At 39.9% G+C, this 14,384-nt stretch overlaps 1 protein-coding gene across 2 annotated transcripts in view; it reads right to left on the minus strand.

Annotated features, from left to right (window-relative positions):
- SLCO5A1 (solute carrier organic anion transporter family member 5A1) overlaps positions 1-14,384 on the minus strand; it is a 115,995-nt gene that overhangs the window by 13,792 nt on the left and 87,819 nt on the right. For both annotated transcript variants that reach the window (XM_024739014.1, XM_024739016.1), the window contains one exon: positions 10,992-11,190. In XM_024739014.1, coding sequence (XP_024594782.1) covers positions 10,992-11,190 — 199 coding nt within the window. The remainder of the gene's footprint in view (positions 1-10,991; positions 11,191-14,384) is intronic.

Genomic DNA, 14,384 nt, shown 5'->3' on the forward strand with positions numbered 1-14,384 from the left:
GAGGATTAGATAAGTAAATGGATAGCCAGCGCCCAGCAAGTTCCTAGCACATAACAGGCATGAAGATACTGAAATAAAAGTAACACAGTCAGGGCTTCCCTGGTGGCGCAGTGGTTAAGAATCCGCCTGCCAATGCAGCGGACAGGGGTTCGATCCCTGGTCTGGGAAGATCCCACATGCCGCGGAGCAACTAATCCCGCGCGCCACAACTGCTGAGCCTGTGCTCTAGAGCCTGCGAGCCACAACTACTGAAGCCCGCGTGCCTAGAGCCTGTGCTCCACAGTAAGAGAAGCCCGTGCACTGCAACGAGATGTGGCCCCACTCTCCTCAACCAGAGACAAGCCCGCGCGCAGCAACGAAGACCCAACGCAGCGAAAAATAAAATTAAATAAATAAATTTATTAAAAAAAAAAAAAAAAAAGTAACACAGTCAAAACACAAAGAGCACAAAAGGCCTTCATGATGATTTTCTTTTCAAAAAGGAAGGTGTCATTTTCTTATTTACTCATATAGAGAACAGTCAGAAAACTAGATGAGGGTCCAGTTTTAGGCCTACCATTTAGAAGCTGTATGACCTTAACAGCCTAATAGTTAATGGCTGTCAACGCCCCTCCTGCCTCCTGCCTACATGATCAACACAGGGGGATATGTAATAACTCATGGGATAGCTTAAGGTTCCCCAGGACTATAGTCATGAAAGTTACGGTTACGGCATCCAATCATTCTTTTTATTGTTAAAGCTTCCTTTAGCTTTGTAGTCAACAAATTCAAACCAGATATAACTTGAAATTTACATATAATAACCTACAACTTATACAAACTGTCTCTTTAAATCCAGAATCATTTTTAATAAAATGATGTGTCCCTTGAACAACGTCTTGAAATGCCTTTATTTATTTTTAAAGTAATACATATTCATTGTAGAAAATTTGGAAAATACAAAAGGACTAAAAAGTCAAATTAAACTCACACAGTAATGCTACAATCCAGGAATATCCACCATTATGCTTTTAGTATATTTACTTCCCTTTGCTCTTTTTTCAATATGCATATAAATTAACGTTAATAACATATTGTTATCAAGATTTCACAGAGTGTCCTAAATTCTATTTTTCCTGCTAACATTATATGATGAACATTTTCTATTGACTATGTTAATATGAATGGCAATTTTGGCCCTGAGTTTAATAATATAGGTTCAAGGCTTACTGTGTTTAAACAGATATTATATAGTTTTACAGAGTTCCTGTAATTTGTTTAGATCTCAGTTACAAAACTTAAAACTCACTGGAAAGAAAATTTGCTTATATTTTATATCTCCTCAATACTCCTAAAAAGGAAGTAAAGCAAATTTTGCTTGTTTCTCCCCAATAGAGCCAAAAATAGATCAAATCATATACTTACAGCTAGAAATGAACTGTAAGCCTATTAATAAAAGTAGCCAAGATAATCCAGAAACACACATATCTAAGATCCTTTAAGTAAACTATTTTTTCTCTACTTTTCAGGAATTGCCTTTAAAATTAGTAATACCTATAATAAATAAAAGATCTTGAATGTCACCAAAGAAATTAAATAGGAAAAAAAAAACGTTCAGAAGGGTAAGTTGTCTGTGAAACACAGAAGACAGGAATGGTTTAATTAGAGAAATTAGGAATGATCTGGCTAGAAATGCTAGTCACTCAAGGGCTGGTAGTAGAATGCTATCTAAATACTGGCAGGATGGCAAGTTCAGGAGTGGTGACAAAGATGATGAAATGTACCTTTGGTGAGTTGCAGCCAAGGTCTGAATTAACAGACAATATTTACGTCTTAGTGCCTTGGGACAATAAAACTATATTGAGAGAAGTAACTTGAGAAGAATACCCCAACCCCTGAGATTTTGGACGGGTGGACTGGTGGATCACACTCATTGCCGAAAATGTTCTCAGAAAACTGAGCAAATGCATCTTCGTCATGTCATAGCTCAGGAAATCATCCCTGGAAAAGTTCTGACCCAGTAACTCAAGTCTCCAAATCAGAAGATGATATAATAGATTTTAGTTTAAGTTCAAAGAGATGACACTTGATGAATGAAAGATAATAAAGCTAGAATTATTAAATGATTTATCAAGACAGTACTGTTGAAAACTTCTGTACATGGACATCAGATTTAACCCCATCTGAAAAAATTATTTGAAGGTAAAGAGCAAACAACTCACATTATACAATGTGTTTATATAAAGTATTGCTTAAGCTACAGTTTTCACTGGCTCCTTTGTCGACAAAATGATTAGGAAACACCTGTGTGAAATACAGCTCGGCAGACACAGAGGGGAAGCAAAACACATTTCTTAATTAAAACTGCAGGGAAATTGTGGGTGCTAGGAGAATCAAATTCTGAATTTTTTTCCTTTAATTTTGTCATATTGTGGTTAGAGCACTTAACACGAGATCTACTCTCTTAACAAAATTTCAAGTGTACAGTACAGTATTGTTGACTACAGGCACAAAGTTGTACAGCAGATGTCTAGCGCTTAGTCACCTTTTTTGTTGTTATTGTTTTATTTTGTTTTAGAAAAATAAAGATTTATTTTGAAGGGAAGTGAATAAATCTTTAATGTAATCTATACTGAGTGACCAAAACCAAGTTAATATTACTGTTTAAATTGCCAGCAATTACCCTAAGGATCAAAGTTTGGCACAATCGTCAATGTTTGCCTACCTCATAAAGACACCTCCCTCTAAATTCAGAAGATAAAGGAAACTGGAGATCTGACATATTGTGGGGTGGGGAGGGCTGTCCAAGGCCATTTAGTGAAATGGACACCCCTCCTTTGGGCATCATCAACATTAAAGCTTGTTCATCTTGCTTTATTAAAACGTTGTTTCCATTGATTAGTCACTCCATGTTTCCCCCTTCCCCCAAACCCTGGCAACCACCATTCTGCTCTTTGATTCTATGAATTTAACTATTTTAGATACTTCATATAAGCGGAATCATACAGTATTTGTCTTTCTGTGACTATTTTCTTTCACTTAGCATAATGTCTTCAACGTTCCTCCATCTTGTCACGTATTACATAATTTCTTTTTTAAGGCCGAATCTTATTCCATTATATGTATATATGACATTTTCTTTATCCATTCAGCCGCTGATGGACCTTTAGGTTGTCTCCACATCTTGGCCATCAAATCTGAATTTTCTAAGGGAACCACTAATAACACATCAGGTTCATTCTACAAAAAAACTGTGACTCCATTTTGGCTCAATAGGAAAAGTTCATCTTTCTAAAACATCCCAACCCCATCCCAGGCACTTAGGTGTCTCTTGAGCCCTCGATGCTAATTCAGAGACAGGTTAGTCATTAACTCCTTTAATGTCAGAAAATTCACCGTGCTGGGGAACCTGGAGCTTCTCACACACACTTTCATAAATGGAATTGGCTTATATATTGTGCTTTCTTCTTTGTGTTTCTTTTCTTCTTTCAGGACAGTTTAATAATTAAAAACATTACTTTCAAAATCAGAGAAACCTGGGTTCCAGTCCTAGCTCTATCATTTTCTAGCTGTGTGACTTTAAGCAAGTTATTTGATCCCTCTGAATTTCTTTCTCCTCATATTTAAAATGAGAAAAATAACATTAAATAGCTATTTAACAATTGCTTATTACTGTGGGTTTTATTCTATTTTATCCTCTCTATAGTTCTAAGAGATCGAGACTATTATTAGCCCATCTTAATGATGAGGAAATTGAGGCACAGAGAGGTTAAGGAATTTGCCAAGTACCTTATTCAATCTTCACAGCAATTCAACATGATCAATACTATCAGTATCCTTACCCTAAAGATGTAGAAACCAAGCACAGAAAGATTAATTAATTTGCCCATACTCACACAGCTAGAAACTGGCAAGGCCAAATATTAGTGCACTATTGAAAGAAATGGATGCATTCTCTATAGCTTTCTGAGTAAGGAAGTGGTGTGTGCACTTAGATGTGTGCTTATATAAAATACAAAATGTATAACAGCACCTCAGTGTAGTACTCAGAAAGGATGCAAACTCTAAAATAGATAATCTCGGTTTCATTCAGTTCCACTCGTTATTAACTGATGACTTTGGGCAAATCATTTACTCTCTAACCTCAGTTTCTTTAACTGAAATATGTGGTTAACAACACATACAGTGGAATGATGTTGTAAGCAGTATATCTAAAAGATATACATGAGTGCCAATCACCATACCTAAGCCAAACAGGTGTCTAACAAAGGCTCCTTTCTTCACTGACACTCCCTTTATCTCTCTCTTTATCAGCTTTAAAGGAAAAAAATCCTACACGCAAGGATCAAAATCATGCAGAACTACCATTTTTACTAAGCAGGCCAACCATGTACTGATGAACAGGTTGCGCACTGCACAAGAGCACCCAGCCAAGGGAGCAAGGAGAGGCTGAAATGTAGTCCATACCCTGCTTGGAGAAAGGGCCCCATTATTCTTCACACAAAGGTAACTGTTACTCTAAAAGTGTCAAACCTGTGCAGCTGTACCACCCAAAAGTGTTTATACTAATTCAATTTTAACTCTCTCCCTAGAAGTATTTGGGGAGCTAGAGGAATTCTCCAAGGAAACTGGGTTTTTCTTTTGCTCGTTTATGAACTTCGATGACGTCAGGCCACAAATACTAGAATGAATGAATCCTTGCAGCAGTCTCTGGCACTCCTAATCAACTTTTCTTTGTTGGATACAATTAACTGAGAAGAAATGTACCATAAGTCATGGATTTAGATAACTACAATGTTTATTTACATCAAGTTCTTACTAGTTTCAGCATCACTATATAAGTAATGTCCCAGTGCAGAGGTGGATGCCAGACATTCATTAATCTTTTAAAAAGGAAAAAAGAGTCACTTTGCATGATCTAGAAAGGGAGTAAAGCCAAGAAACTAACTTTTTTCAACATATACTGTGTTAGACTCTGTGCTGGGAAATATCAAAAACCTTTCCTTACATAATCCTCAAAATCAAAGCTACAAATATTTGTTTATAATATTTAAACGCTTCAAACTGGAGATTGAGGATGGAGGAAGGAGACACTGACTTTTCATTTTCTACCCTTCTGCATTATTTTAATTCTTTCAACCGCATGTGTCTTACTTTAATTATAGTTGTAACCAGGTATGATTCACATTATTGCCATTTTATATACGAGGAAACCAAGAGTTTACAATATTAGATAATTTTTTACAAGGTCACATAGCTAGAAAATGATGGCGCTATTACTTGCCTTTGAAAATAATACTATCTTTGAGGGGAGAGGGAAGAAAAATTCAAGGAATTCTTACTTGGGACCTCTTTTTTCTCAGTAATAAGGAATACGAGATTGTCCGACAAGAAAAAACAAGCTACGGTAAGATAAAAAAAACTTGAAGAAAGGACTTTTTTTTTTAATGGACCAATATGAGGCATAGGAAAGGAAGCTGACTAGGGCCAAGTAAATGGATTGCTCAGCAAAGACAAGGGCCTGCTAAGATTGGAACTCATCAATTTGTAATGGAGCAAATCAGCACAATTATATAATTTTTTCCCAGTAGTGCTAGGGAGTCCAGAATCAGTTGATTCAGGATTGGCAAGACCGATGTGGTGTTAAGCAAAAGCTTTAGAAGTCTTGAGGGGACTTGCAGTTGAAAAGCAGGTAAGACATGGAGCCTGTGTTCCACCCCTTCTGAGAAGGCACTTGAAATAAAAGTGAGTATAACGAAAATGAATCGAGCTGGCCAAGAGAAATGGAAAGAGCGACACCAGACTCCATGAAAATAAAAGTAGACAGGCAAAGGTGCATGTGAAATGAGCAGATGCCACCTTGGAGAAGAGCCAGCCTGCCCCATGGAACCTCTACACGACTCTGAATCCAAATCCAGCAGGTGCAACAGGGAGCAAAAGTGACTGCGAAGCTGAAAACAATGCGACTCACTGGAGACCTAAGGGAGAGAAGACTGTACCAGTGGGCCCTTCCACTCTCATACCCACCCCCTCCATCCCCAATGCAGAGCCCCGAAATTCATCAGAAACCTCTTCTGAAGAATTCAGAACAAAATGTAAAAGCTAAGCTTCTACCTTAGATGTTGACAAATAAGGATAAAGCTCCCTCGTTCTTGTGTGTGGTGGCGGGTGAGTGCAGGAGAGGGACACATAACCTGACAGATGTTAAACTGAGTCTTGTCAACCTGTAAAACCCAGAGTAAATGAACAGAAAAATTGACATTTCAAATACAAGGACAAAATGTAAGACATAGAAACAAAGTAAAAAAAAAAACAAAACTGAATTATATGCGCAGAGAGATCTGAGAAGATATTACTCCTGTTCAAACAACAGCAGGACGTTATGAAAAGGGAACACTCAGAATGCCGAAGAAAAAATTATTTTCAAAATTTAAAATTTACATAAAGAATAAAAAAGCAGGTTTGGAAAAATCTCTCATAGCAAAGAAAATATGAAAGATGAGAAAACAAGTTAAACATACAGGTAACGAGTCTGTAAGTTCCAACATCTGAAAAACAGGCGTCCTGGAGAACATAGGGAAAATGAAGAGGAGAACGAGTAAAGATATAGTAGACGAAAATCTCCCTGAGGTTAAAAGAGAAAAAAGGACATATGTGTTACATTAAAAGTGCCTAATACAATGAATGAACAAAGCCCTGGGCCAAGACATTCATGCGTCTGTCCGTTCATTCATACAACAAACTTTGTTGTAGATGGCGGGGCTGTAACTATTATGTAGGCAGCTATAGTAACTGTTCTCAAGGAGCTCATATTTTAGAGACAAAAGACAAGAGCAAAGCAAGTAAGCAAGACAATTTCAGATAGTGGCATGTGCTACAAGGAAACTGAAGAGGTGATGTAATAAAGAATGAGGGGAGAGTGGGCTCCCTTATATTGGGCAGAAAGGGAAAGTCTCTCCGAGAAAGTGACATTGGAAGAGTCCAGCCAAGACAAAATCGGAGGGTAGAGCACTCCTTATGGAATTTCAGAACACTTTGAATAAAAAATATCCTCAAAACTTCCAAATAAAGTTGGTAATGGAGAAATGAGAACTCAGACTGAAATTAAATTTCATTTAAGTATCTGCAACATTAAACGCTAGATGACAAAGCAATGGTTTCCAAGTTCTCAGAAAAACAAATGTTTAACCTATAATTCTATACCCACTCCAACTATCATTTAAATGTGAAAGAAGAATAAAGACATTTTAATACACTTACGGTTTCAGACAGCTTCTCTTTCCATGAACCCTTCCCTAGGAAGTTGTCCAAGGATTTTTTCTGGCAAAATGAGGAGTTAACAAATAAATAACTACACAGACAAAACCTAGTGGATACAATTGAGATCTATGAAAGGAAGTTCCAGGATATAAGTTATGCAAAAGAGCAACCAATCCAATTGAAGCAAAATTATGGAGAGTTTCAGAAAAAAAGGATTCAATAAAACAGAACATATAAAGAGAACTTAAGTATATATATGGACAAGATAAACACCAGTAGTAGGAGAAAGAACAGGCCTTTGGAACTCAAGGACAAACACCACAAGAAAGCCATGGTCCAAATATGATACAATTTTAAGCAGGTTCCCTTCCCCACCCTACTTAGTAGATGACCACTTCTTCTTCCACCCCCTCTATCTTCTGGAGAAAATGAACCAAAGAATCTGGACTTAAGAGCACCACACGAAAGAGACCTTTGGCAAGATGCTAGGATGATGACAGAGGAATTTGGTAAAAGTTTGCAAAATGAACAGCAGCACCCTAGCCTCTTCCACCCACCACCCTCTCCCAGCTCTAGAATGTCAGCAGCTAGGCTTACAACCCTGAACCCACTGCAACACAGCCCAAGCCAGGAGATAGGAGCATCCTTCTCTGGAGGAACTGAAGCACCTCAAAGGTAAGACCTCAGGTTCTGACACTGAGCACCCCAATGAGCTGTCCCCCTGCAACTACCCTACAGTGAGATCCACTAACTGACAAGCCATAATGAGATATAACATAGTATATAAAGAATAAGAAAAGTAGAGAATCAATGAAGGACAGATAGGAGAAAAAAAACTGTGGAGAGAAAATAACAACAATTACATTTTTAAAAAAAGTTAAAATGGAAACAAAAGACATGGTCTCCAGACATTAAAAGTTCATCAAGTGCTCAGAGGAAAAAAAAAGTGTATTGTGGTGAAATTTGGGAATACTGGGAATAAATGGCAACTCCCAGGAAGGAAAAGTAGGGCACATACAAAGGATTGGGAAAAAGAAAGGCCAGAATTCCCACAAGAGCATTAGAAATTAGACAAAAATAGAGTGAAAACTTTAAACTTTTTAGTGAAAATGATTCATCCAGTCCAAAGTTCTTAACCCAGCCAATTTGCAATCAAATGTAATTGTTAAAAAAAAAAAAAAAAAAAGAGGCTATTTCAAGAAAAACCTCCAAAAAAAAAAAAAAGGTTAACAGCCTTGACAGCCTTCCTGTAGCTACTGGAGGATGTGGTCTAGCAAAATGGGGGAGGAAGCCAAAAAAGAGGCATCCATAGAACCTAGAAAATGAAGGATCAGTACAGAGGGAGGCAAGTGAGATTCCTGGGGCAACAGCGGGGCAGCAGGCCCAGAGGGCTCCCGTACAGATGACTCCAAGGGGTGGGGAAGTGGAATCCTGAGTTCATCGGATGGGTGAAAAGTCATATTGAGATTTCTTGAGCCCTTAGAGGATACGGGAAGGCAGAAGCAGACTCAAAGAAAACAAAGGAAATGAAAACAAGGTAGTGATTTAATTCCAGGAAAATCACTGCTGTACAAAGGAGGAAATCTAATCACGGCACACTACTTGTGCCTCAGCTGCTAACAACACTGTCATAACCATACCATGAAAATATCAGAAAAGGATTTGAGCACAACTTGTGAAGCAAATGCTAGACTCCTCATTTACTAAGACAGGAAGTCATAAATAATGTCTTCATTCGGTTAATTTATACAGTACGCTTAAAAAATATAGAGGTAAATGCCAGAAGAGATAGCTAAAAAGAATTTTAAATTATTGCCCCTGGGAAGCAGGGTCAGGAGACTGCTGGTTTTTCTTACTAATTTTTAATATTCTATTTATGTTTTCCAATTGTAGTAAAAATAATTTGATAGAAATTGTTCTTAATGGATTAGTGATGACTAATAGCAATAGCTAACTATCACTGAGCACTTACTGTGTGCCAGGAGAGCTGAGAGCTTTACACATGTTTCTTGTGTAATCCTTGCCTGTGATCTCTAGGTCAATAGACTAAATGTTTGGGTCCATGAAAAATTCACATGTTGAAAGCTAACCCCAGACGTGATGGTATTTGGAGTTTGGGGCCTTTGGGAGGTGACTGGGTCATGAAGGTGAAGCCCTTATGAATGGGATTAGTGCCCTTACAAAAAGGATCCCAGGGAGATGCCTCACCCCCACCATGTGAGGACACAGCCAGAGACAGCCATTTATGATCCAAAGAGCAGGTCCTCACAAGACACCGAATCTGCTAGCACCTTGATCTTGGACTTCCCAGCCTCCGGAATTGTGAGAAATAAACTTCTGTTGTTTCTAAACCATCTAGTCTATGGTGTTCGCTTACAGCAGCCTGAACGGATGTATATACTGATACGTGTCAGCCATACCTCAGTTTTGCCCTCTGTAAAATCAGAATAATAATAGTACCTACCTGATTAGGCCTGTTATGAGGATTAATGAGTTAATATACGTAAAGCATTTAGAAGAATGCTTGGCATGCAGTAGTGTTAATATAAGGGTTAGCTACACTTTGAACATCACCATCATTATTATTATTGTGACAGAAAGTTTCCAACCCAGATCGTTACATAAAAAAAAAAAAAAAGCTCAGAAAAGAATGTATAGGGACTTCCCTGGTGGCGCAGTGGTTAAGAATCCTCCTGCCATTGCAGGGACACGGGTCTGAGCCCTGGTCCGGGAAGATCCCACATGCCGCGGAGCAGCTAAGCCCGCGAGCCACAACTACTGAGCCCACGAGCCACAACTACTGAAGCCCGCGTGCCTAGAGCCCATGTTCCACAGCAAGAGAAGCCACCGCAATGAGAAGCCTGTGCACCGCAACGAAGAGTAACCCCCGCTTGCCGCAACTAGAGAAAGCCTGCGTGCAGCAATGAAGACCCAACACAGCCATAAAGAAAGAAAGAAAGGAAAGAAAGAAAGAAAGAAAGAAAGAAAGAAAGAAAGAAAGAAAGAAAGAAAGAAAGAAAGAAAGAAAAGAATGTATAGAATGCTACCTTTTGAATATAAAACAGAAAACACTGAAAATACACATTCATAGTTTCTTGTATAAGGAACATCCTTGGAAGGGTACACAAGAGATGAATTAAAGTGGTTCCCTGGTTTGTCTTTGGGGAGAAGTGGGGTGGAGGCCTTGGGGCACACTGTATTTTCATTGAACTTTGTTTTGAAACTGTGTGAATGTACCACCTATTCAAAACATTACATTAAAAAAAAAAAGAACAGGGCTTCCCTGGTGGCGCAGTGGTTGAGAGTCCGCCTGCCGATGCAGGGGACATGGGTTCGTGCCCCGGTCCGGGAGGATCCCGCGTGCCGCGGAGCGGCTGGGCCCGTGAACCATGGCTGCTGAGCCTGCGCGTCCGGAGCCTGTGCTCCGCAATGGGAGAGGCCACAGCAGTGAGAGGCCCGCGTACCGCAAAAAAAAAAAAGGACAGTTGTCATTAAGCCAACTAGCATTTCCTCCTCATGTACTGTAACCCAAATGCCATGGGAGACGTTGCGAGGGTCAAAAGGGACACAGACAACGGAGAGACGGAGGCCACTGCCCAAGAGGGTGCAGCTCTACCGGGACAGAAACACAGGCGTAGTGAGCCCCGCATTGAGGGTGGGGCGCAAGCCAAACCCTGGGATCCAAACACCGCAGAGCTTCGCACTTCAATCATGACCAGGATGAGATGAGACGCCTCTTCCAAGATACTTACCCTGTTGTATACGGGATGTTTATGCCACCTAGATTGATACTTTCACATCCAACAATAAACAGGGTTGAAAAGCACAGTAAAGACACACCACTGCAGATCATCGCTAGTTTTGCAGATTCCCTTGCACCAAGTTTCAATTTTTTTATGATGTAGCCTCCAAGGACAATCCCAACACCGGCACTGGGGACGATGATGACGCCTGGAGAGAAGAAGGGAAGGACAGGATTAATTTCAATGAATGTATACTATTATTTATTGTCTAATTATCCTGTTTCTACTTATTAGTGCTAAGGGAAAGAATTTTAAAAACACTATAATCTATAAATCTTTAATGTTTGTGATTTTATAGTATAGCTTATTTTCAACACATACCGCCAACAAAGGACTCATATCCAGAATGTGCAAGAACTTTCAAAGCCATAAAATAAAGACAAGCAACCCATTAGAGAGTGAGCAAAACTTAAATGGGCCTTCACTTAGGAGGAAATTCAGCTGACCCATTAACTCAGAAAGGTGTTCAGCCTCCTTACTAAGAGAGAAACACAAATTAAAGCCACAATGAAATACTACTCCATGCCAATCATGTCAGTAAAAGTGGAAAAGTCTGACAATACCACATATTGGCAAAGATACAGAGCAATGGGCACCCTCTACAAGGCTGGTGGGATGTAAATTGCGACAGACATTTTGAAAGACAGTCTAGCATTATCTGGTAGAGTTGAAGATATATACACCCCGTGACAGGCAGTTCCATTCCTGGATCTATACCCTGAGGAAATTCATGCACATGGGGACCAAAAGAAGTGCATAAGATATCTGAAGCACCATAATAGCCCCAAACTGGAAATAAACCAAACATCCATTAATAGATACATTACATGCAGTAAATTCATGTAATGAAATGCTGCGATACAATAATAAAAATTAGGACACATAATCACGTACAAACACAATGTTGAATAAAGGAAGTAAAACACAACAGAAAACATGATCTGACTGTATAAAGGTCAAAAACAGGTAAAACTAAATGATTTGTTTAGAAATGAATATATAGGTAGTGCAACTATGAAGAAAAGATAGTAGGGGGATGGGTGGGATCTGGAAAGGATACAGGGGGCTCCTGGAGGACTGAAAATACTCCTTTTCATGACCTGGGCAGTAGTTACACAAGTGTTCACTTTATGATTATTCATTAACCCTAAGTGTTTTTTTTTTTTGAAGTCTAGTTGATTTACAATGTTGTGTTAGTTTCAGGTGTACAGCAAAGTGATTCAGTTATATACATATGTATATATATTCTTTTTCATATTCTCTTCCATTTTTGTTTATTACAGGATTTTTAGTATAGTTCCCTGTGCTATACAATAAGACCTTGATGTTTATCTACTTTATATATAGCAGTGTTTATATGTTAATCCCAAATTCCTAATTTATCCCTTCCCCGCCCTTTCCCCTTTGGTAACCATATGTTTCTTTTCTATGTCTGTAAGTCTGTTTCCGTTTTGTACATTAAGTTCATTTGTATTATATATATACACACACACACACATATATATATATTGGCCATGCCACGTGGCATGTGGGATCTTAGTTCCCCGACCGGCAATCGAACCCATGCTCCCTGCAATGAGAGTGCGGAGTCCTAACCACTGGACCACCAGTGAATTCCCTGTATTATATTTTAGGTTCTACATATAAGTGATCTAAGTTTTGATTAATGCACTTCTGTGTGCATTATATTTCACAGTAAAAAAAAAAAAAAGCTAAAAAATTAGTCATATCGCCTGCCCCACGAACCTTACAATCTAAAAGAGAAATAAACAAAACAAATTAAAGTATGATAAGAAAATTATACAAAGGGCAAGGAGAATACAGGAAAAGAAGTACCTGAGTCTTCCCTGGGAGAAATCAGGGAGGACATCACAGAAGTGGCAGTATTTGAGCTGACATTCGACAGATGAGACAGAATCTGTCCAATGTGCCAGCACAGAGAAAATATCCTGCACAAAGGAAATATATGCAAAGGGGCAAAAGACAACGGAATTGAAGATTCAGAGGGCTCCAAGCTATGGGAGTGTGGAATGCAAGCTACTGGGGCGTGGCGGGTCATGGGCAAGAGATGTAAAGCGAGCGAGACCATGAAGGATCACGGAGAGGAGCTCGGGTTGTACCTCTGGGCAATGGGAGGCCACCAAGGAATTTGAAGCCAGGGTCAGAGAGGATGGGAGGTGTGTGTGACAAAGATTATTGCTGGCGGTGAGATGCAGTCAACACTAGAATCAGAGACATGGCTGGGAGAGCACTGCAAAGGTCCAGGTGAGTCACAGTCAGGCTCCACACCAACAGCACAGCCAACAAGCTGAGGAGGGGACGGGGCCACCCGAAAGGTGGCAGGGGTCCAGAAAATGAGGAGGAAAGGACCGGGGGAGAGCAGCTCTCAAACCCCACGGTAGACACACCACGTGTGAAGGGCCCGGAAGATACGCCTCACGTAGTGATCCCTGTCCCACGAGCCCAGGAAGAGCTGGTCTGGGACATTCATAACAGGTGGCAGAATTTATGGCATAGAAGGGATGTTCCAACAAGACTGAGCAAAGTCAGAAGAGCAGAGGAAGACGAAGCCTGAAAGGAGATCTTGGCAAGAGCAATTTAAAGGGTGTTGTGAAGGTGGAAGCCAGGCTGCAATGGGTTAAACGGTCAGTCGTGGAGATTTAGAGGCTGGAATTCAGACTCTTTCTAGAACTCAGACTATATATAAAAGGAAAGGGGGGTACGGGTCTAGAGTTAGAGGGGAGCCAAGGCGGAGCTGGAGCCTGGGGAGTTTTGCTTGTTTGCTGATACATGGAGGGGACTTAAGCGTATTTTTATTTTGGCCGCACCATGTGGCTTGTGGGATCTTAGGTCCCCGACCAGGGAGTGAACCTGGCCCCTGGCAGTGAAAGCACCGAGTCCTAACCACTGGACCTCCAGGGAATTCCTTTAAGCATACTTATATGCTCGCAAAGAGACCAAAAAGGAATGGGAGATTGAATGGGGAGAAAAAGGGTTATCTAATGTCAAGGCAAGATCCTTGAGAAGTCAGAAGAATATAGAATTAATAGCACAGATGGTCAGATTAGCCCCAGAGAGGGAGAGCGAGAACCCTGCATCTGGGCCGGGAATCAGATTTGGGAGCAGGGGGTGGGAGGATAAATCAATGGGTAGGTGGTAGCTCCTCGAATGGTAGTTTTTCTGTTTTGTTGTTGTTGTTATTTTGGAAACATCATGCAATACATGATGGACTAGAACACTTGAAAAGCACAGAGAAATATGAAGGACCAAAAATCCACAACTTACATTCTGGCATATTTCACTCCAGTATTTTTTCTATGCTTTTTTTCCCCCCCTTAGGAT

The sequence above is a fragment of the Neophocaena asiaeorientalis genome, unplaced genomic scaffold, assembly GCF_003031525.2.
Source record: "Neophocaena asiaeorientalis asiaeorientalis breed wild unplaced genomic scaffold, Neophocaena_asiaeorientalis_V1.1 scaffold299, whole genome shotgun sequence".
NCBI lineage: Eukaryota > Metazoa > Chordata > Mammalia > Artiodactyla > Phocoenidae > Neophocaena > Neophocaena asiaeorientalis.